Here is a 24,287-nt window from a genome sequence, read left to right on the forward strand (position 1 = left end):
CTCATGAAAAGCGCCAAAGATACTTGTACTGCGCCACTTGGGGCAAGACCTCATCGCTGAACTAGAGAGGGAACGTGTTAGGTGTTTTTTTTTCTTTTAGACTGAAGACCATGATAGCGTGATCCCATAGTTATAAGGGCTGATTTTCATTCCAAACACTTTACAGCCAGCAGGAAACGTTTAGCAAGTGTTGAAAATCAAATGAGTTTATCAGTGTGTATGTCTGTGGTTGTAACTGATGTCGCAAAATTTTAAATTTTCATTCATTTCAGTTTTGCCCGTCCCTTTAGTTTTATATCTTCCTTATTTTTCAAGTTCACATCTTGCATTTCATCTGATTTGTTTGTAATCAGAATTTGCACACTCAACTGGCGCTGGTTGAATAAATTAAAGTTGAAGTGGAAAAAAAATAAGCATCACATTAGATGCTGAGACCTGATCAGTAAAAGTGTGATGAGCTAAAACCCAGTGCACAGAGTTAATTTCAGTTCATTGTGTTGCTTTCCTAGTAATAGGATTTAAGATCTTAACTGATAATGGTTACGGTAATCCCTGAGTTGATGGCGTGTGAGGTTTTAATTGCTCATGTAAGAAGATGTCAGGACTAGCATCAAAGGTTTTACCTAATGGCTGCAATCCGTCACACAGAGCCACCCTGCAATTGCTTCTGGTTTCTGTAGCTCTCCAAACACTTTTACCCGTGATGGCCTCGATGTTGGAACACTTCAATCTGGGTGCTAAATTAATGCAGTCTCCCCCACAATGTCAATTAAAAGTCCCGTAATCATTCAAGCGAGAAGAATCCCATCGCTTTCCAAGCTCATCTTGTCGGGCAAATTTCGCACTTGGCCCTGGCCACTTGTCTGTAACGCCCTTCTATTTTGTGCCTTTGAAAAAAGAGCCAGCCAATATGCTGCAAAATTACTCAGTGTTTGCGCCATTAGCCAAATGGGAACAGCCTATTCCTTGGAGATGACAGATCGCTTCCACTCCAAAAGAAAACAAGTGAATTCAGTTGAGCGCAGACGTCACCAAGGCCCAACACTCCCGCCCGGGAGGCGGTGATAACTTATAGAATAGACACGTTATGGCAAACTAACCTTTTAATTACCTGTACAAACAAAGTGTGCCTCTGGGGTCCCCACCCCCCCATTCGAGTGTGAAATTAAAATGCCAAGTAATTTTTCATCAAATCCATTTGAACTGCCGTGGCTAGCATTTAATGATCATTTTTCAGTGCCATTGACATCAATCCACTTAGAGGCAGCCAATGTAAATTCATGGGGAAAAATATTTAAGAAAATCCAACGATTGGAAGGTTGTAGATCTGTTTTATTAGTTTCAGTGTTGTAAGTAGTAAAGGACCAATGTTACATTGTGGTCAGTATAAAAACAACAATTTTAAACCAACGCTGCTTTGGTTATCACTGCAAATGGCAGCCATACTTGCAGGGCTCTATTTTTTTAATTATTTTTGTTTAAATGGGGATTTTTGTAGGCATGAAAATATAAAAATAATGAAAGCCCTGTGATGTCATGTGTCCAATTCAGCAGTTTCGTGGGACAGGGTGGGCGCTTGTCACCAAGGTGACCATTGTCTTTATGTTTTTGTCTTCTCCGCCACCACTGGACCTAATTGCCGATCTCATACACACACACACACACACACACACGGGTCATTGAGGCAGGAAGGGGCAGGCAGCCATAGCTGTAATAATGAGTGACTGATTAATCCTCTACAATATAACAAATTTCCCATGTACCTCACATAAGGTGCGGCATGCAGGGGCATGTGGCGGAACACATTTTTGACCCATATGGCAGGAACATAGTTCCCCTGCGAAGAAACCATATGTCGCCCCTATTGCTGCTTAGCTTCTCTTTGCTTTACGGTGGTGCTCCTTTAGTTTCTTCTTTTGAAAATATTCTATTCATTTCAGTTGTACATGTCAGAGGTCAAATAATGGTGGAAATAGTTAGGAAATCGTTGATCTTGGACATTTTATACAGGACAAAAAAAGTGCTACTGGGATAGATAGGCATGTAGCCATTTCGTACCCGCTCCGACTGTAATCTTCATGAAGTCATTTAATGTTATCAAAGGAGCTAAGCTGCTTTAGTCCCTTTAGGGAATTCGGAAAAGAAAGCAGTTGCTGGCAACAATGTGTTACGTTGATTAGAACCAGCCAGAAGTTACAAGCTGAAGAGAGTAAGATGAACTCCGTCCGTCTTGGTATTAACTTTGCACATCAATCATGAGGATTTTTGCTCTGTTAAAGAAAATGCCGCTGTAAATGCTGTAAATTCAATCGGCTTTTTGATTCAAATTAAGGAGGCGGTGTTCACACAGACCTCATCACTTCTCATTTTACTTGCTCTAATGACTCACCTAATACAACGGGATGAGGCACGCTAATGACTGATGAACATGTTGATATGCAAGGACATCGAATAGGTTCTTCAGAGACCTGAACTAGGTTAAAACAAAGTGGAACAGGCACTGATAAACACCATTAGGAAGGTTAAAAGGTTAAAAAGCATAGTTCTTTACATTTGTTAACTGCAAACCCAATTACTGTACTACACTTAATACCTTTCACCTCAGACTTAAAGCGAACATTGTCGTTAAATGAGATATCTAACAGAGACTGAAATGTACAAGTCATTTCTGCATTAAAACTAAATCTGAAAGGTCCACATCAAAATGTATCAAGACTCCGTGTGTCATTGAAATATGCGTGCAGACGACCAGTAACGTGTATTCCTGCATGTGTAGTGCTTGACTGCAGTGGATGGGTGCTGATTAGTAAAGCTGCTGGGGTCTTTTGTGCTCCCCAGACACAAGGGGGGTATATAATTGTTCTTTGTTCAGTGCTCAGCATCGCTTTGAAGTCTTTCATTCAATTTATGTCCTTACTCATTTCCTCCTTTTCCTTACATCTCCCCGCTGCACCCCCCGCTGTTCAACACTTTGCCGTCCTTGTAACGACACGGCAACCTTTTTTTTATAATTTAACATACGCCTTACTCATAACCTTTGTAAACAATGTAATGCATATCCTTTTTCAAGGGAGCCTATTCTAGAAAAACTAGACAGTGTGTGCATTTTTAACGACCCGAAAAAATTATTTTATTCAGCATTTTGAGAGCAGCATGTATGTGGGCTAAATTAATATGCTAGTAAAATTGTAAGATGACGCATTCTGGTACGCTTCTGTCACATGATTTTTATGGACTGAACGAGGCTCAGTTTCCTTAAATTTAATTAATGGTAAAAGAAAAAAGCAGAATTCAAGTCTTTTTGTCCATGTGAAAGTAGGCAATCTCTTTTTTTATTTTGTATATTTGTTGTGTATGGATGAAACAATAAAACACAACACTTCTGTGGGCTGTGACTTATCAGTCAAAACCAGTGGCGGTCCGTGAATTTCCTAGCGATGCCTTCAGCTGTCGGAATCAATCCAACCCTCAAAAACTATTTTATGGCTATAAAACCTCTAGTGCAGCTACAGCTGCGACACATAAAAAATCATCAATAATAACCTCATACAATTGAAATATTATTTACGAATATAGCCATATTTTACTCACCAAAATCCATCCTTTTCATGTGTCATTTTCCCTTAAATAGAAGCAACCGTGTATACTCAAGGGTTTCCAAAACGACAAGGTAAGGTGTGGCCACTTCATTGTGTAGAGGTTTGTTCACCTGCCTGCCATGTGGGCAGGTGTGGTTCGGATCCCGGTTGGGAAACAATTTCCCTTAAATATTTCTATATATATGTGTAGTCAACACTTTCCAATAATGTTGAGGTAAAGTGTGGCCACTTCATGGTGTAGTGGTTCTGTTACCTGCGTGCCATGTGGTCAGACAGGGTTCAAGTCCCAGTTGGTAATCATTTTTCCCTTAAATAAAAACAACCGTGTGTAGTCAAGACTTTCCAAAAATGACAAAGCTAAGTGTGGCCAGTTCATGGTGTAGAGGTTCGTTCACCTGACTGCCGTGTGGGCAGGCAGGGTTCGAATCTCGGTGGACGATGAACCATTTTGCCATTTAAAAAGACTAAGTCATTCAGTCTTTCCTTAAATAATTTCCCTTAAATATTTCTATATATATGTAGTCAACACTTTCCAATAATGTCGAGGTAAAGTGTGGCCACTTCATGGTGTAGTGGTTCTGTTACCTGCCTGCCATGTGGGCAGACAGGGTTCAAATCCCAGTTGGTAATCATTTTTCCCTTAAATAAAAACAACCGTGTGTAGTCAAGACTTTCCAAAAATGACAAAGCTAAGTGTGGCCAGTTCATGGTGTAGAGGTTCGTTCACCTGACTGCCGTGTGGGCAGGCAGGGTTCGAATCTTGGTGGACGATGAACCATTTTGCCATTAAAAAAGACTAAGTCATTCAGTCTTTCCTTAAATAATTTCCCTTAAATATTTCTATATATTTGTAGTCAACACTTTCCAATCATGTCGAGGTAAAGTGTGGCCACTTCATGGTGTAGTGGTTCTGTTACCTGCCTGCCATGTGGGCAGGCAGGGTTTGAATCTCGGTGGACGATGAACCATTTTGCCATTTAAAAAGACTAAGTCAGGTTAACAAACCTCTACACCACGAATTGGCCACACTTTACAGTGTCATTATTGGAAGGTCTTGACTACAAATATATATGTGGTCTAGTGGCAAAGACAATGGGTCAGAACTTCAGGTGGACTCAAGTTTAAATCAGGAGTGAGTTCAATTCCACTCTTTGCAATTCACAAATTGTTTATTGAGGTAATGAAAAGGATAAATATAACTTCCAATCATTTCATTTCAGAAGTCACTGTGGTCCAGTTGCAAAGACAAACGGTCAGAACTTCAGGTGGACTCAAGTTCAAATCAGGAGTGAGTTCAATTCCACTCTTTGCAATTCTCAAATTATTTATTGAGGTAATGAAAAGGATAGATATAACTTCCAATCACATCATTTCAGAAGTCACTGTGGTCCAGTGGCAAAGACAATGGGTCAGAACTTCAGGTGGACTCAAGTTCAAATCAGGAATGAGTTCAATTCCTCTCTTTGCAATTCTCAAATTGTTTATTTAGGTAATGAAAAGGATAAATATAACTTCCAATCATGTATAGGCGGGCCGCCTCGTGGTGCAGTGGGTTAGTCACCTGCCTGCGACGTGGGTGTCGAGGGTTCACGTCCCGGTGTCGACGACTGCATGGTGTCGGCAGTCGGCCGAAGGCCGACTGTCGAACACCACCAGGAACCCCCCCCTCCCAACTGTCTTCCGGTCAGCCGAAGGCTGACCGGAAATATTGTTTTGCTGAAAAAAATGACTAAGTGTTTATTTGAATGAAAAAAGGATTACCCATTTACTGAACTACTAGTGTAGTGATTAGTCAAACGAGAGCGGGATTCGAACCCCATCTCCCACATGGCAGTCAAATCCACTAACTTGAGGTCTGTCTGACCCATTGTCTTTGCCACTGGACCACAGTGACTTCTGAAATGAAATGATTGGAAGTTATATTTATCATTTTCATCACCTCAATAAACAATTTGAGATTTGCAAAGAGTGGACTTGAACTCACTCCAGATTTGAACTTGTGTCCAACTTCAATTTCAACCCATTGTTCTTGCCACTGGACCACAGTGTCTTCTGAAATGATGTGATTGGAAGTTATATTTATCCTTTTCATTACCTCAATAAACAATTTGAGAATTGCAAAGAGTGGAATCAAACTCACTTCTGATTTGAACTTGAGTCCACCTGAAATTCTGACCCATTGTCTTTGCCAGTGCACCACAGTAAAGTTGGAAGTTGTATTTATCCTTTTCATTACCTCAATAAACAATTTGAGAATTGCAACGAGTGGAATTGAACTCACTCCTGATTCCCGCCTCATGTTCTGACTCAATGAGTCTCCGACTCTATTAGCCTTACTTGCTGTGTCATTTTTTAAAGAAAAAAAGCCTTACTATACTATGTCGTTTTTTAAGAAAAGAAGCCTTACTATACAATATCGTTTTTTAAGAAAAAAAAGCTTCCTCTACTATGTCGTTTTTCAAGAAAAAAAGCCATACTATACTATGTCGTTTTTTAGGGGGGAAAGCCATACTATACTATGTCGTTTTTTAGGGAAAAAGCCTTCCTCTACTATGTCGTTTTTCAAGAAAAAAAGCCATGCTATACTATGTCGTTTTTTAGGGGGGAAAAGCCATACTATACTATGTCATTTTTTAAGAAAAAAAGCCTTACTATACTATGTCGTTTTTTAAGAAAAAAAGCCATACTATACTATGTCGTTTTTTAAAGGAAAAAAGCCATACTATACTATGTCGTTTTTTAGGGGGGAAAGCCATACTATACTATGTCGTTTTTTAGGGAAAAAGCCTTCCTCTACTATGTCGTTTTTCAAGAAAAAAAGCCATGCTATACTATGTCGTTTTTTAGGGGGGAAAAGCCATACTATACTATGTCATTTTTTAAGAAAAAAAGCCTTACTATACTATGTCGTTTTTTAAGAAAAAAAGCCATACTATACTATGTCGTTTTTTAAAGGAAAAAAGCCATACTATACGATGTCGTTTTTTAGGGGGGAAAGCCATACTATACTATGTCGTTTTTTAGGGAAAAAGCCTTCCTCTACTATGTCGTTTTTCAAGAAAAAAAGCCACGCTATACTATGTCGTTTTTTAGGGGGAAAAGCCATACTATACTATGTCGTTTTTTTAGGGAAAAAAAGCCTTACTATACTATGTCGTTTTTTAAGAAAAAAAGCCTTACGAAACATGGTCTTTTTTAAACAAAAAAGCCTTACTATACATGGTCATTTTTTAAGAAAAAAGCCTTACTATACATGGTCTTTTTTGTAAATAAAAAGCCTTACTATACTATGTCGTTTTTAAAGACAAAAAAGCCTTACTATACTGTGTCGTTTTTAAAGAAAATAAGCCTTACTATACTATGTCGTCTTTAAAGAAAAAAGCCTATACTATGTTGTTTTTTAAGAAAAAAGCCTTACAATACTATGTCATTTTTTTAAGAAAAAAAGCCTTACTATACTATGTCATCTTTTAAGAAAAACACTTTACTGTACATGGTCGTTTTTTTTTTAAATAAAAAAGCCTTACTATACATGGTCATTTTTTAATAAAAACCCTTAATATACATGGTCATTTTTAAAGAAAAAAGCCTGACTATATATACATAGTATTTATTTTTTAAACAAATAAAAGCTTTACTTTACATAGACCACTTTTTTTTAAAGAAAAAGCCTTACGATGTCCAGCCATTCAAGTCATTTTGCATGCCAGCTTTACGTTTGTACCAAATCTCGGGGTATTCTTTGCTCAGTTATGAAGCACGTCTAATAAGATGAATAAATATTTGACATTATCGTCGACAAGGAAAAAGAGTGTCGCCAAACTTTCGTCAAAACATATACAGACGCTCCCCTACTTACGAACGCAATTGGTTCCGAGCGATTGTTCATAAGTTGAATTTGTTTGTAAGTTGATTCAGTGCTATATTTTGTATTATAATTTATGTTTAAGGCCGATATAAGTATATTGAAGGTTTATATAAGTGCATTTGTATGTTTAAGGCTTGTATAAGTAACACGCATTGGTTTGTACTGAAAAAAAAACATTTAATAAAATGGAGAGAATATGTACAGTACTGTAGAGAGAGAGAGAGAGAGATTTATGTATTAGAAACTGGCCAAAAGAAGCGACCTAATGACGATTGCACAGTTTTCTTCTTTTTTTCAACATAAATGATGCGGTAGCACTGTATGGCATCATTCAATTGATTTGCAAACTTTGTGCAACGTTCAATATTTGGGTCCTGCTGCTCGATCTTTCTGTTTATAAATGGTACTGACGGTCGAACGATTCAATGCCCGTGAAACGCTCACCACTCTCACGCGCATCAAGCTTCGTTATTATTGCCACTCGTTTCAAATGAAATGGCTTGCCTCTTCCTTGCAACTCCCTCAATAGAAGCCTTTATTTTTACCAACCATATTCAATATTGGATGCATGAGATATTTAATGATACAAATGAAAAAGGTTCTTCGCACACTGGAGATACATTCACGCACTTTCGCATTGCAACGAAGAAGAAGGTAGATGCTGGGTGAGCTGAGCTCTCACAGCGCCAGGCGTCGGTATTAGCGGCGGAAAGAAGTACTACTCCGAAAAAGGCGCGAAATACAAAATTGGACTTGCGAACATTTTTGGACTTAAATGCAATTTGCAGACATGTTCGTATGTACCGTTGTTCGTAAGTTAAATGTTCGTAAGTAGGGGAGCGTCTGTATTTGAAACCCAGCCTCCCCCATGCCAGTCAGGTGAGTGAACCTCTACACCACAAATTGGCCACACTTCAGTTTGTCATTATTGGAAGGTCTTGACTACAAATATATAGAAACAACTAAGGGAAAATCTTTCCCGACCAGGATTTGAACCCTACCTGCCCACATGGCAGTCAGGTGAGTGAACCTCTACACCATGAAGTGGCCACACTTCAGTTTTCTCATTACTGGAAGGTCTTGACTACAAATATATAGAAACAACTAATGGAAAATGTTTCCCAACTGGGATTCGAACCCCAGCCTCCCACATGGCAGTCAGGTGAGTGAACCTCTACACCACGAATTGGCCACACTTCAGTTTGTCATTATTGGAAAGTCTTGACTACACACAGTTGTTTTTATTTAAGGGAAAAATGATTACCAACTGGGATTTGAACCCTGTCTGCCCACATGGCAGGCAGGTGAGCGAACCTCTACACCAGGGGTGGCCAAGTCCGGTCCTCGAGAGCCGTTATCCGCTCTGTTTTCCATATCTCCCTCCACCAACACACCTGAATCAAATCATCGGGATTGGTATCAAGCTTCTGGACAGCTTGCTGATGAGTTGATTATTTGATTCAGGTGTGTTGGTGGAGGGAGATATGGAAAACAGACCGGATTGTGGCTCTCGAGGACTGGAGTTGGCCACCCCTGCTCTACACCATGAAGTAGACATACTTAACTTTGTCATTATTGGAAAGTCTTGACTACAAATATATACGCCTGCAAGAAGGCAATTATGTATCCCTACGCCTGCGAGAAGGCCTTGGTGTCACAAAATCGAATTCTGATTGGTTAAAACAATATGTTGAAATTTAAAATATTGTTTTATTCTAAGCATCCGTGACCATAGCAAGATTACCTTTGAAAACAAAGATAGTTCAGGTTGACATAAATGCATCCCCTCTTCTTCCTTTCATTACAAGCTTTCATTTTTCTACTAATTCCCACGAAAGGCTTTCTTTGTATTTACATCACACTTATCTCCGGTCCTGATTATATGAAATAATTGCATTTCCTGCTCAGCAAATATAGAGAAATAAGAGCAACACGGAGCAACACTGAACATTAGGCTTGGTGCGCTATGCAATTATTCCTCAGGGCTCCTGTATCAGCTTCAAATATTTTTCTCTAACTTGTTGTCATGCAATGGAATATGATTGTTTTTTAATAAACCACTGCTCTGAATTGCACACAGCCAGACACAGCGTGATGCACTCCATTTGAGCTTTGGCGATGTATTGTTGGAGGGAGAGAGTCCTCTTGGTTCTCATTGCCAAAATTCCCTAAAGAACCAGCTGTTTATGTGCGCTTGAAAAGCTTTGGCAGGCAAGAACGTGCGTGCGTGCGTTTACAACTGTGTGTGTGTGTGTGTGTGTGTGTGTGTGTGTGTGTGTGTAACAAGAGACACAGAGAAAGAGGGCATCCTTTAAGAAAAAGGCTGTTGTTGATGTTTTTTTTTTCCTTTCTCATTAAGAAATCAGAGTGCAAGTGGCACACAAGCAGTTGTCAGGGGTGACCTGTTGCTAATCATTGCTCGTCTGCCTATGTCGTCTGAGAGCAGATAAAGAACGCGGCGGCCAACGTGCTGAGGGAGACCTGGCTCATCTACAAGCACACCAGGCTGATGAAGAAGATCGACCACTCCAGAGTCCGCAAACATCAGCGGAAGTTCCTGCAGGCAATTCACCAGTGAGAGCACTTACAACTAACACGCACCCACACACACACACACTCAGACTCAGGAGATACACGGACACACACTGACAGTACCTTTGAAATCAGTTGCATCCACCCACGGCTTCAGTGAATCATCATCAGCTAAAAGTTCATCCAGTCAAATCCAGTGGTGGGTAATCGACATGCATCATTCTATTAGAAACACTTTGATCATCATAGATCGAGCTCATTTACTGATTTTAATTCTAAAACATATTTTAAAGACATCCTTAACAATTTCCATTAGATTTTTGCATGTTGATTTTGCAAGTCAAACTCATTTTATTTTTTGCAACATTCAGAGCTATTAGAAGTAGCGCAAGAAACTAATAAACATCAAAATCTGTCTAACACAAAAAACAAGAACCTCCTGAGCTTAACGAATACGGGGGTCTTCACCACTTAAAACTGATATTTTCGATGCAGCACAGTATAATCAGCAAGCACCTGATTATAAAGTCTGTCAGATTTGATGTTAAAACATCAGAACTTTCTATTCTTGCACCATGTTCTGAGAACTCGACAGTTTCTAATTTGTAATTCCCTAGCAAGATTATTTATTTGATGATAACTAATTGTATTCTCCTTTGTTTATATCCCCAACGGCCTCATTATGCCCAAGGTCCCTTCATATTGAGCAGCTCTTACTCTAGGGCTAAACTCTTTATTTATTCCTCCAGAGCACTCAGTTCTGCCAGAGCTAAAATATTTTGTGCTGTGATTTACAAAGCCGTCTGAAAGTGAGAGCACACGGCGTACCGCTGAATGTTTGCAGACTCGTGCATCCAGACATTTAGCAAAGGTGAAGCGGGGCAAGGTGACCGAGCCACCGTGTTGTTGTCACACGGCCCGCCGGGGATTAACTCTCGGCGCTGACCGCTGTGTACTCGCCGATCTGTGACTTCCCATGGCTCTTCTCTGAATCCCAATATGTGTGTCTTTGTGCGCGCAGATTACGCAGCGTGAAAATGGAACAGCGGAAACTCAGCGATCAGGCCAACACGTTGGTGGACCTGTCAAAAGTGAGTGGCACGAGCAAAAACCTTTGAAAAGTCAACTCGTTTGAATGTTTCCCGATATACCGTCGTCGTCGTTGCCGTGATGAAATGCTTGTTTTTGTCTTTCCTTGCCACCGGAACAAGTGTTATAAAGCAGGGATGACTGAGTGGGAATGTGAGGAGAAAAGAGAGCGTTTTTCTTTTTCTTTCTGCGACCGTGTGGGTGTCTAGCGAGAGTGTGATCTGACACAAGCAAGTGTATGTGTACTAGTCCTTCCTTTTATTCTATGCTTCCTCACATTGTTCGCGACTTCCCTCAAGCCTCCTCTTTATTCCCGCATGCATTCGCTCGTGGACCTTTTTCTTCACCCCCATCCGACTTACTCACTGCTCTCAGGGAGACTATTTTTACCGCTGCTCCTTCTCGACCTCTTGCAACATCTCTTCTGGTCACATGCCGACCAAGCAAAATATTGTCCTTTGCGAATTATGTAACAAGGGTCGACCGACCTCCCCCAAGGCCCAACAACAATGCCGGAGAGCGGTAGGGTGGTCTCTCGTTGAGCGGTGAGTAAAACCGGGGTTGTCTTTGAAGGCAATGTATCACTAGATGCACATGATCATCAGTTAATGCATCAAATCAGAAGGTTTGAGGTTCAAATCTGTTTTTCTGCCCGTCCATGTCTCCTCCGATATGCTAAAATTGAATAGTTTTGAAGTTCTGTTGTGGTATGAAGGTTCACACATTAAACACAGGCTGGCTCAGATCGCAATAGATGCCTTTAACCCGAACAGGGCACCTATTTAACTCATTGGCTGCCCTTGGCGGCACTCGACGTCCAATCTATTCTAACTGGGAGGGGCGAATGAACGTTCATTGGCATAAATTTTGCCTCCCTCCTGGAAATATTGGCTTTTAGTGATGTTTTCCATACGTTTTTACAGCAGAAAAATGATTTTGTCATGCGCTTTAAGTTAGTAAAAATAATCTAAACACACCTTAAGTGTTATCATTTTATTGGTACATGAGCAAATGTTTTTTTTTCTGAATACAGACGCTCCCCTACTTACGAACGAGTTACGTTCCGAGCGATTGTTCGTAAGGTGAATTTGTTCGTAAGTTGCTTCAGTGCTATATTTTGTATTATAATTTATGTTTAAGGCCTACGTAAGTATATTGAAGGTTTATATAAGTGCATTTGTATGTTTAAGGCTTGTATAAGTAACCTGCATTGGTCTGTACTGAAAAAAACATTTAATAAAATGGAGAGAATACGTACAGTACTGTATACATACTACGTATGTTAGAGAGAGAGATTTATTAGAAACTGGCCGAAAGAAGCGATCTAACGACGATTGCACAATTTTCTTCTTTTTTTCATCATAAATGATGCGGTAGCACTGTATGGCATCATTCAATTGATTTGCAACCTTTGTGCAACATTCAATATTTGGGTTGGGATGCTGGGTTAGCTCTCACAGCGCCAGGCGTCGGTATTAGCGACGGAAAGAAGCACTACTCGGAAAAAGGCGCGCAATAAAAATCTAACTTACAGCATCTCTTTCCGAACATTTTTCGACATATGCCATATGCGCAGACATGTTTGTATGTACCGTTGTTCGTAACTCGAATGTTCGTAAGTAGGGGAGCGTCTGTACCTGAGTGATTCTGCTGACACTAAAGGCCTCTTATCCTGATATTGATATCGCACACAAAAACTTTTGAAAATGCAGCATTCTCCACTGCACAGGCAGGTAGATAAACATTGTGAGTCATCCCCCTTCTTGTCTCCCGTCTTTGTAGATGCAGAGTGTCATGTACGAGCTGATGTCAGAGCTCAACGATCGAAGCGAGGATCTGGAGCGCCAGATGTTGTCCCTGGAGCAGCGCGTGGAGCAGCTCACAGCCGGCTTCAATGCCCTACCGGCGCACCTCTCGGCTACACTCAGCACCCAGCACGCCGCCCTAGTCCAGCTCCTCAAGGAAAGAGACTCCAGGGATGGGAAAGGCGAAGGCGCAGGAACCGCGGCCCCTCTTTCCCCTGGGGCTTCGCTAGCCCCCACTCCAGGCACGACCACACCAGTATCAACTCCGGCGGTTCCGCCTCCCGTCCCCCCGGCCCCTCTCGTGCAGCCTTCGCCCGGCCTGGAGGGAAGTTCAGAAGGGAACAGCAGCGCCTCCACCTGCTGAGAGAGCCCAGGAAGACGCGGCATGAGGCCTCGAGAGTCCCCCGCAGACTACCCGAAAGAGAGGGCGAGCTGACAAATGAGCCTCTCAAATTGATGTAGATGGGATAACGGGGAGAAATAATGGGAGCGCCGGCAAGAGTGATGACACTTTTGGGGGGGGCGTGTTCCCTTTTAGGAGCGATAGGGCAAGGGAGATTTAACACGGATGGAGATTCTTAAAGGTGCGAGGGCAAAGGGAGCATGTCAAGATGGTGAGAAATGGCGCTAGGAAGTATAAAAGAAAGGTGAAATAATGAGGACTAATTATAAGAACTGAATGGAAGCAACACCCCCCCTCCCTCAACGCAAGAAATGAAAAAAGCCTTTATCTCTCGTCTCTTTCCCGCTTTCCGTGCCCTTTCATCAGGAATTAATGACCATGACTTTTTATCCTTATGATGTATTTTCTATCCGATTGCTAATTGTGTAATAACGAGCATCCCTTTAAGAGAAGGTTAGATCAATAGGACCAGAATTTATTTAGGAGAAACTAAGAAAAGAGTGGCATGTGCCGCACCCACATGATGACACCATCCCTGCAATACAGAAAACACACTTTCACAATGCCCTTAAGAAAACACTCGAGCCTATACTGCCAGTAGTCAATGCGCTGTCAATCTGCACACGGCACTGCCGCCCGAGGAACCAATGTAAAAAAACGTGTACTTTGAGATTCCCAAGGCAGAGTTGTGACACTAATAATGCACTGAACTACACCAATTACACAGCAAATGCATGCGTGTGAGTTCACATCCATATCTAGGCTTGCGTTTTTTTTTGCCTTTTAATTTTAATTTAAATGCGAGACAGGCATCGAAACATTTGTTGTCAGACGATCATCAAATATGGATGACATAAGCCTCTTCGGGACATATGGGAGGGATAACTTTTCATTTAATCTTCAGCTGAAACGACAGCTATCATTTCATGCTTAAATGGCTTTGTACTTCATGATGCAACGTTCCTAAGCTCGCAGCAGAATTTGATAGATTTCTATAAATATTTAGTGCTTAGTAACTTAGGTTTGGGAAGACCCAAACTTCAAAAAATAGGTCATTTATGGCATAAACATCAATACACTGCATAAATGACTGATCAAGAATACAAAAGACACTTATTCTTTTACAATGATCATGCATCAATATATCTATTGCAAGAAGTGATCAATAAAATAGCTCGGTTTTCTCTGACAATTGGCGACCAAATGACATTTGTTAGGGTAAATTGTCACATTGACAGTTACATTGATTTTATATGCTTTAAGTGCATAGCTTTTAGGTCTGCTAATAATGCCAATTTAGTCACAACACTCTGCTAACACTGTCATATCACAATATTGGATAAGCCATACCCAATAAAAACCTACACTTTGTAAACTTAGATGGATTGGTAAATATTATAAATGGATATATACATATTTTTAAAAGAATTGGATTATTCTTCATTTTTAATTCTTTAAATATTAATCATTTCTTCAGTTTTTTCCAAATGTCATTAATAAGTGCAACAATTATACATCAGATAGAAAACTAAGTTAAATTAAGAAACTGTGCTCTTTTTGACTCAATCGTTTCAAGACTCGATTAATCACAACACTATTTTTTATGAGCACTCTATTCAGTTATATAGTCACTTTAATGGGGCCATTCTGTTTTAAAATCGATGAATGATTATCGGTTTTCCATTCACTTTTTGGTCTCCAATGTACGGTGGAAATGGAACCTGAATACACCATTGTTAAATTTCAGCTTTTCATGATGAAAATGAGACCAACATACGTATTTGTGTGCATACTATCCTGAAAACACCCAATCACGTCTTATCTCGGAAGCTAAGTAGGGTCAAACCTTAGGACTCCAAATCTCAGAGGTTGATGCTCTAACCACTCGACCACCAGGCCTGCTACAATTTCCCTTTAAAACAAAAACATGACATGACTTTAGGACACGAAGACACAAACAAGCAATCATACTCATATTCCTTGTTTTAAAGAGAAAAAAAAAGCTTTACTATACATGCTCATTTTTCTTTTAAGTAAAAAAAAGCCTTATTATCCATGGTCATTTTTTATTTAAAAAATAACACCTTACTATACATGGTCGATTTTTCAAAGAAAAAGTCTTACTATCCATGGTTGTTTTTTGAAGGAAAACACTTACTATACATGGTCGTATTAAAAAAATACCTTTATATACAAATACATGGTAATTTTTAAGTCTTACTATACATTGTTTTTTTTTTAAAAAGTCTTACTATGGTCATTTTAAGTAAAAATAAATATTCAACTGAAGTAATGATAACAACTGTTCTAGAGAATGGATGGCATCTATGATCTTAATGAAAGTTTACTTCCTTGTCTACAGTTCATTTTTCATTTACTCGGGCTTCCCTTGTTGCTTAATTGTAATTTGTTAATGATTTGAAACAATTTATCATAGTCTCTTTTTTTTAATCACAAGAAAATATTTGACTACCTTAGGTGTGTTTATGTTCTATATGTTGGGGGTGATTTGGTTTATACATCATAAGGTTTTCTGATGTTATTTATGGAACATTATGAATTACTTGAGAAGAATGCGTCGTCATGTGGCACAAAACGGCATGTCCAGTTCTCGCTGCACTGACTTTGTCCATTTCATATGCTTTTATTTATGGGCTGCAAGTGTTTTTAATACAATGTTTTTACTTCTGATTTAGTCTAGGTTGGCAGTTACTCCAGCGTGTTTCTGGTTCACATACAAAAGCTTTATTCAGTCTATTGCTGATCTAGTTTGGATTACATAGGCAAGGACTACTGATTGTGAACTTTAATAGGCATAAAAAAAATAGCTGCGGTGAATGAGGGAGTTCAAATTATATTAACTGATGGTGAAAGACGTCCAATCAAATAATTGCTACCAGCCCCTCCAAGTTCAAATGATTGTACATCTCTTGCCACAATAATCCAAAAAATATGATTTGTCATTTAATGTTTGCATTATATTTCTGGTCTCAGAACATGGGCATCAGATCGGCATGGAATCAATATCGGCTAAACACAGACTGAAAACAAAATCGTGTTAGAGCACAATTTTAAAAATGAGCACCAGGACATCCCTTCTTGCTTTCCATGGTCACCAATGAGTTAATGGAAGACATTTTAGAATGCGGGTTGTAATTGTAGGACTGCTCACCATTTGTGGGAATCTGACTAAAATATCTAATTCTCTGCTAACGCATCTGCCATAAACCGAGGAACCCTGCGCCAAGGGAAGGAAAGTGTATCCTGCATCATAAAAACTCCCTATTCTCATGAATGTATGCTTTAGATTGCTTGGTCACATAAAACACACTTATGTACACACACACACAAACAAATTAAGAACCAAAGTGCTCTCTCCTAGATGGACCCCAATCAAAGGCAGGGAATACTGCTGTCGCCATGGACAAAAAAGATAGCAGGAGGACACCTTGACAATATTTCCGCCAGGGAATAACTGTGAAAATCCGGGCATGCATGAATTTGTGAAGAATGCTGGACAGTGTTGGGAAAATAAACCCATGGAGGACTCTGATGAACACAAATAATCCTTAGAAAGAATTCATGGCCATGATGGAAATACTCTTAATACTTGTTAAACAGAAAAAAAAAATGAGAGATTACAGTATACTGGAGGGTTCATCATTGGAAAAGACACAAACCTACTGTTGGCATCACAGAGACAATTTGGGAAAGTGACTTATAGCGACACACTGTGGCCAGAATACTGACATAGATGGGCTCTGAATATAATTGTACAGTAAGATGTTGATGAACTCTAGCTTTATATTGCTTAGTCTTTTCTACCAACATGATAAAAGTCGGTCCTAGCTGATTACCTGATATTACTATAATATTCTTCTCATTCGTCATGACAAATATATCTATATCAAGGATACGTTGAAGGAACATCTGGAATTGAAATTATTTTGTAATTTTATTTTATCAGAAAGAATTAATAAAGTATATATCTATAACATGACAGAGACCCCCGCTTTCTGTGGTTCAATCGAACAATCTTTACACCACTACGGTCTTGCCCAGTTATTCTAGGTTTTGCTATTACAGGATAAATGATAGTGGTGCTTCTCATTGCTAGCCATTTATTGTCCTCATTTGTCTTTTATTCCTCTCCATAGGAATTGAGCTAATTTCGTGTCACACTTACACTAATAAAGAACCATTGCGCTTATGCTTTTAACCTCCCCTGCGGTGATATTTGCATTCAAGATTCTCATTATTTTTCCAGGAGCTCTGTTTTATGGATATTTTCAGGCTGAATCTTTTATGTCACATGACCACCGTTTGCTTTACATGGACATTAATGTTTTAATTTTTTATCATGTGTAAATTGATTTTTTCCCCAATTATCGAGTCTGTTTGCCAGAGGAAAATGATTCCATATTTTTAAAGGTTTTATATCGTTTCATTTTGTCTGATGCAAAACAAGGTTAACATAGGAGGTAATGCAAGGCAGTGATCGACTAGCAGGATATCAACAAACTTGTTATCGCTGTTATTCAGCGGTGAACTCTGCAGCTCTTTGGAGCTTTGATCAACTCTCTTGATTATGTCATATCACAACATGGTGCCTCTACAGCTCTAATCAATGTACTACTCACTCCAAAACTTCAACTGATTGCTGGTCTTATTCAAAGCTCCAGGAAAAAAACAATTTCTTTGAGGGCTAAAAAAAAAAACAATCATTGTTATTCCATTGGGTCCACCAAAGTGGAGATAATTTGTGAGTATATTTAAACTAGACAGATATGTTGATCCGTGCAATTTAAAGACATACGTATGTTTTATAATCCTTATTTTCTTCCTACTCTGTAAAATAGATTACAATTCCCATTACGTGTATATTTGAAATAAAAAACGCACACCAGTATTGCTCAACCTTAGTTATTATCATGACGCCCACCTACTTTACTGTTTGGTCCCCGACTATTCCACCACTTTTTTCCCTGACAGTGATTAATCGAGAGCCCACGGGAGGAACAGTTGTGGAGGCGGATTTGCAAGGCGACAAGCAAGGGAAGCAGCTTTGATAAGAAGCCTGGCATAACATTTGCAGATGGCTTGTGGAATAAGACAGAAGCTGACCAGCAATTAAGCCATTGCTAACAAATGATATTGTAACATCAGATGAGATAAAACGCACAATCCTCCAGAAAAGTATTCGTGCAGCCTTCCTCACGTGTCGTATAGGATGAATCCAACATAAATGTGCACATTACCGCAATCTCATTCTTCCTGTTCCTGTCAGAAAAATGCTTGTTCTTACACAATGGTGTTTCCTGAGCAACTGTGACAATACAGGCCTGGGCATGATAAATTCTGAAAGGATGTGAGTGTGATGTTGCGCATTCGTACTTTGTGCTAAAGCTCGAGTGAGCGGATTGGAGCATGATGATGAAAGGACTACCTAGCCATCCACAGACAATGTAAGTCAAGACACTCAATGAAGACTCTGCCGGAAAAGCCTTGCATCGTTTCAAACAACAGCGACAACTGACAATCATGTCATTTGTTTTCTGCCGGAGTTTGAGTTCCAATCTGTTCGACTTCCAAAATGGCGAGATGCAAAATATGTGAAGTAAACCACTCAGCCATAGCCATACAATCGTAATGTACTGATTTATAATAGGTTACTGTATTCATGATTTGAATACTGAACGTGACACAAGACAAGCTAAAAGTACTGTATTCATGATTTAGTACTGCAAAGTGAGGCTTTTCCCACTGTGTTCATAATGTCTGCAATAGTCCAGTAAGTAGGAAGAGGAGGAAGTAAAATGACAGTTGTGGAAGCAGAAACCCTCATTAAAAGGGGTTGTACTTTCCAGGAATTCTGTCCACGGCTGCACACTGAGATGCTTATATGTAGACATCTCTCTTAAAAGACGAGCACAATCCAGAGATTCCATTTGGGATTTCATTAAAAACTATAAATGTGATAACGGGTCTGGAAAAAAAAACACACTCCTATTTGCTCTTCTGATCATTTGACAAAAACCCATCTGAAATGACAATAAAGTAAGCAAAATAATCTCTTCTCCACAGTGCAGTGCTTGAATTTGCCTAAATCCACTTTTATTTTCATGCAGGTACTAAACAATACTGGGCATAGCCCAAAAACAACAAAATATAAACACAACATCCAGCAAACGGGCCAAAGTGACTTTTCAACAGACAGGCTGGCTAATGTTTAGCTAGTCAACAATATCGTAGGGATTAGGAGGTTTTCCCTCGTCCCCGATGGATGTGACTGTGTGCATGAGTCTAATGAGGTGAATTCTTTTTATGGCGAGAGCCATCTGCTTCTTTGTCCAAGTAGCTAGAAATGAGCACAGCACTCGAGTGTAGGCACTTGGCTCCACGGTTGCTCACCGTAGCGGGACACACTTTGGTTACCATCAGAGTAGACGATTACAACATCATCACCATGGCAACGCAAGCCTCCCACACTAACCCGCGGCCCTCCGAGCCCCGTCCGGCTTCGTGCGGTGGGGACATGGAGGTTGTAGGTAGCATAAGCGGGAGCATAGGTGTTTAATTGACCCATTTTTCAGACAGTTGAATGGGCACGAAGGCCGGACACGATTGGGTTTTTTTAATGATCCCGCGGGGGAGTTAGGTATGCACCAAATGCTCCCCTGACAGAACTCCTACTGATGCCACTTCCACTGGTACGAGCTGGGAGTCCTCTGCATACCACACACTCACGACCAACCACCTTCCCACTGTTTTTCTTTCTTTCCGTCTGATGTTTTGTCTCTTTCTACATCTGAAGGACTTTGCTTGCTATATATAAAATGAGTGTTTGAATGTGGGCATGCGTGTGACTCCCCTGGCTCTGCGGAGGTGGTGAAGGGGTAGACAGACTTCAAGGTGGTCCAGATGCGAATTTTTCAGATACAAGCATTGCAAGCCTCAGCTTTTCTTCCATTGAATCCTTTACGTAACTCTAGCAACAAGTGCTAACATTTTAATTTTTGTTTAATTGGCTGTGTAACTGTAATCACATTACTGCAATCTGATTAGTTTGCAGTAGTCAGATTACTGTAATCATAGTATAGTAATATGTATCTTTACTCGGATTACTTTTACAATTAGTAATCTGATAATTCAGTCAGATAGATATGCTTTCTTCGAAAATTATAATAATATAATTAAAATCATGATTTTCAAGCAAACAAGACAAACTTGAATGCATTGTCATTAGAGAGGTTTTAAATATTCATGATTACTGTCTTTAGTATTTGCTACCAAAACTGGAGTAATTACAAAAATCGATACTGGGACCAGTCGGACACATTTAATTAATTTGGTCAATGAACAAGATCGCAACACACAAAATGCCACAAGACAGTTCTCATTTTATACATTTAGTGGAATATAAATCACATTGTGAAAATGGCCAAACACAGTAAGGCTATTACAGATTTCTCAACACACATGCCTGCTTGTAACTGTGCAACCTCATGCAAAACTGACAAGCCATTATTTAGTCTGTTGTATTAAGCCAGCAACAGTATTAAGCAATCAATGTCAAGCCAAGTCCTCTGCTGACCAGGAAAAAAATACCTGGGCAACCAGTACAAAAGCTGAAATAGTTTAAAGCCAAATGTTGACTTTATTGTTACTTTTATTAAGTGCTGCTTCAAGTGCTCACGAACAAGACAGAGGCCAGGAATTATGCGGTAATTGATGAGTGGAGCTTTTATATCTCTCCAGTCCTCAAAATTATTCTCCTAATATGATAGCTCCCATCTCAGAAAATAAACAAAGCAATTTGGCAACAGAAACAAATTGCATGTAAATTACCCGTCGCGGAAATAGCATTATTCCCGATCCTGCATTTGCCTCAATTAACCATCACAGATGGCCATCATGTGCATCTTTAAAATGCACTGCTTTTTTCCACCCTTTCGAAAAGATGCAATGTTTGTTGATCTGATATGTCCACTTAATACAATCAATTATATTCTACCCAAAGCCATTCATTTTCCAAGCTGCTTATCCTCACAAGGGTCACCTGTAGCCTATCCCAGCCAACTATGGGCTTCAGGTGGGCGACACCCTGAATCGGTGGCCATCCAATCCAAGGAGACGGACAACCACTCTTGCTCATATTCATACCTAGGGACAATTTATAGTGTCCACCCAGCCTACCATGCATGTTTCTGGGATGTGGAAGGACACCGACAAGCGCAGGGAGAACATACAAACTCCACACAGTGAGGGCGACGTGCAGTCTACTCATCCCCTGGGCTGCCAACCAAAGCCATAAAAATACTAAACAATGTATGTTTTTGACAATTTTGTTGCTGCACATTTAAAGCTTTTGAATGAAATGCCTGATTAGCATTTTGCTCACTTTTAATTTGCTTGAGCTTAACCATTTGCCCTCTTAATCCACCGATCCTGGTGATCTTGTGTTTCTTTATCTTGTTTTCTTGGGCTCCATTCTTGGACGCTAGAAAAGCAGCACCATTGAAATTGTTTGGGTCGTTCTTAACATCATCAGATCAATTGAACTTAATGCTGTTTCCTCCTGAAAGAGCATCCTGGAAAAACATTGAGACCCAAATAGACAATTAGGTACAATTCTTTTTTTTTACCTAAATATTTTAAAAACACTTGGGAGAAGCTGTTACTAATTACTACAGGTGCCTCTTTTTCATTGAACATGCATATCCAACACTGATAGAAAACTAAGGCTTAAAATAAATTAATTGGGCAATTTATTCCTCCCCTTTGAAGTTGCAATGTTGCGGTCATGTGAAAACTGACTGATTTCACAAAGTTCGCACATTTATCGTGTGCAAACTGCGTCACAGATTGAAAATGAACGCTACTTCCATTTATCCAAACATAGTGACAGCTAGACAAATGTGCTCTCCATTGGCGAGAAGAAAAGGGCGGGTGAGGGCTTGTCATGTGCATCCGTACTGTCTACAAGCGGAGCTGACTCTAGAAGGCCAAGGTTGCCATGACGGCAAGATAAAGAACAAAAGTATTCAGGATGATACAGGAAAAAACAAAGCACGACCAGTCGCTATCTTGCAGTGTCAAGTGCCACAGAGCACCTTCCTGCAAATCCGGATTTCTTTACGATAACCTTTATGGGCAACGGCAAAATTAGATTAGGTAACTGAGCTGAAATCCAACACACGGAGCGCGACACGAGTGCACTGCAAGCGACAAATTCACGTGCCCACAGCTCGTCTCTGAAAACTTCTCAGGTCGGATGTTTTGCGCTAAATACCGGCAACAGTTTTCAACCTTGCTTTATAAAAAATAAATAAATAATATTTTGAAATCTAGGATGGCCAGAATTCCACTGTAATATCCATCAATACAGTTTGGGATATTCCCATTGAGCAAACCAGTATATCTTGATAAGTATATTGATGCTTAAAAGTTCTAATTTAGTTGTTTTGAATTTACATGTGCACAGTTGTGTTAACACTGGATTCTTAAAGTATTGCATACCTTCTGTTAGACGAGCTTTACCGCCCGTCGGCTGGCAGAGGACCGTGGAGCAACCGACACACAACACCACCGTCTGAGCATGACTGAACACCGTGGTGATCTTGTAACAACCTGAAAACGTTATAAACATTTATTAAATTATATTTCGTATGTGGGAGGGGTGCTTTGTGTGCGCGTGGCTGCGCATGAAAGGCAGTTATTTCAAACTCAATTCAGTGGCAACCACAAGAGTTTTTGTATGCCTCAGTTGACGCCCACATCACTACGAAGGTTAATGATAGGGCAACACATAAAGGCAAGGTATTCATACAGAAAGGTTGATCAAATATATTTTTGATGAATACATAATAGTCAATAGTAGAGATTGTCAGTGTGATACAGTAAACGTACCAGGTATTAGAAGAATCACAGATTTTATTTTTCAAAATGTCCAGGGCAGAAGTAGTATTCTTTTTAAGTACTTAGCTTTGAGATGCATTTAAAAGGAATCTTTGAGAAAAGTTTGTCTTCCAATATTACTGATAACATTTTATTGAACCATTTTAATTAAATAACAAGTACATTTTGTCTATATGTCCATACATGCATCTGTTTCATAACATAAATACTGAACACCAAATGGCACCTTGAGCAGGGATCTCCTTTTGAAGTATGTTTAAAACCACGTTCAAATTGGGTAACGCTTGATTTATTTTTATTTTTAAACATACAGACCTGGGCATTTGACATCCATAAAATAGGAATTGGGACTCTGGACGATACGTTTCTTCTTGTGTCTCCTTCTCTCCTCTTCAGAGGTGGGAAGCAGCAGATCCTTTGCAAGCTGCAAGGGAAAATAGACATTTTTGTTATTGTTAAATGGTGAATATTAACTGCAGTAAATTGTGAAGCAGACGTGAACGACCAGCTAATAAAATCTTCACCTAAAAAAACTCACATGAGCCACTATCAATTTTTATGAATAATATTCTAACATCGATTCAAGTACATTAAACTTCAATTTTGTTCGAAATTAACTCCACTTGATACGAGGGCCGAAATCAATGTTGCTTTAACATTACATGTGTCTCAGAGCGAAAAAAATCTATCGAGATCAGGGGTGGCTTTTGCCTTCCACGTGTCTCACCACATTGTCTTTCGAAGTTCATAATTTCCACATTACACGCGAATACTTGGAGTCAACAAACTAACACTAAAACGGGCGTATATTCAGACAAATCCTACCAATTTAAAAACTTTTAAATGACGGATGGGTAGTTAAGTGAATCGACAATACTTACAGGCATTTCTGGACTTGTTCGGAGTTGAAGTGTTCTAGACGGAAGTAGACGCGTGTACCACGTAGCCGAAGCGGAAGTAGTTTTTACCAAGGTTTTGTGATATCAATAAAATTATATAAAATAAAATAAATCTGAATCATAGCCAGTGTAATAAAGTCTTTAATAGAAATTTTCTTTTGAAGTTGAAACTCT

General features: G+C 39.6%; 2 protein-coding genes across 7 annotated transcripts in view; one reads left to right on the forward strand and one right to left on the reverse strand.

Moving 5' to 3' along the window:
• Positions 1 to 17,296, forward strand: part of kcnn3 (potassium intermediate/small conductance calcium-activated channel, subfamily N, member 3) — a 57,346-nt gene extending 40,050 nt beyond the window's left edge. For both annotated transcript variants that reach the window (XM_077598044.1, XM_077598043.1), the window contains 3 exons: positions 9,914 to 10,041; positions 11,021 to 11,090; positions 12,871 to 17,296. In XM_077598044.1, the coding sequence (XP_077454170.1) occupies positions 9,914 to 10,041; positions 11,021 to 11,090; positions 12,871 to 13,257 (585 nt within the window). In that variant the 3' untranslated portion in view covers positions 13,258 to 17,296. The remainder of the gene's footprint in view (positions 1 to 9,913; positions 10,042 to 11,020; positions 11,091 to 12,870) is intronic.
• Positions 1,250 to 24,170, reverse strand: LOC144072762 (small ribosomal subunit protein eS27). 5 transcript variants are annotated; one of them, XR_013299930.1, is made up of 6 exons: positions 24,096 to 24,170; positions 23,530 to 23,638; positions 22,816 to 22,926; positions 15,143 to 15,208; positions 2,390 to 2,473; positions 1,250 to 2,270 (listed from the first exon to the last, which is right to left on the reverse strand). XR_013299930.1 is itself a non-coding variant. In XM_077598045.1 (4 exons), the coding sequence occupies exons 1-4, from the start codon at positions 24,099 to 24,101 to the stop codon at positions 21,859 to 21,861; spliced, it is 255 nt and encodes an 84-aa protein (XP_077454171.1). In that variant the 5' UTR covers positions 24,102 to 24,170; the 3' UTR covers positions 21,641 to 21,858. The 5 variants fall into 5 exon arrangements, 1 of the variants encoding a protein (XP_077454171.1); XR_013299929.1 differs by lacking the exons at positions 1,250 to 2,270; positions 2,390 to 2,473 and adding an exon at positions 12,067 to 13,250; XR_013299927.1 differs by lacking the exons at positions 1,250 to 2,270; positions 2,390 to 2,473 and adding an exon at positions 12,067 to 13,253.
• Between the last annotated feature and the right edge of the window lie 117 nt (positions 24,171 to 24,287).

The sequence above is a fragment of the Stigmatopora argus genome, chromosome 4, assembly GCF_051989625.1.
Source record: "Stigmatopora argus isolate UIUO_Sarg chromosome 4, RoL_Sarg_1.0, whole genome shotgun sequence".
Taxonomy (NCBI): domain Eukaryota; kingdom Metazoa; phylum Chordata; class Actinopteri; order Syngnathiformes; family Syngnathidae; genus Stigmatopora; species Stigmatopora argus.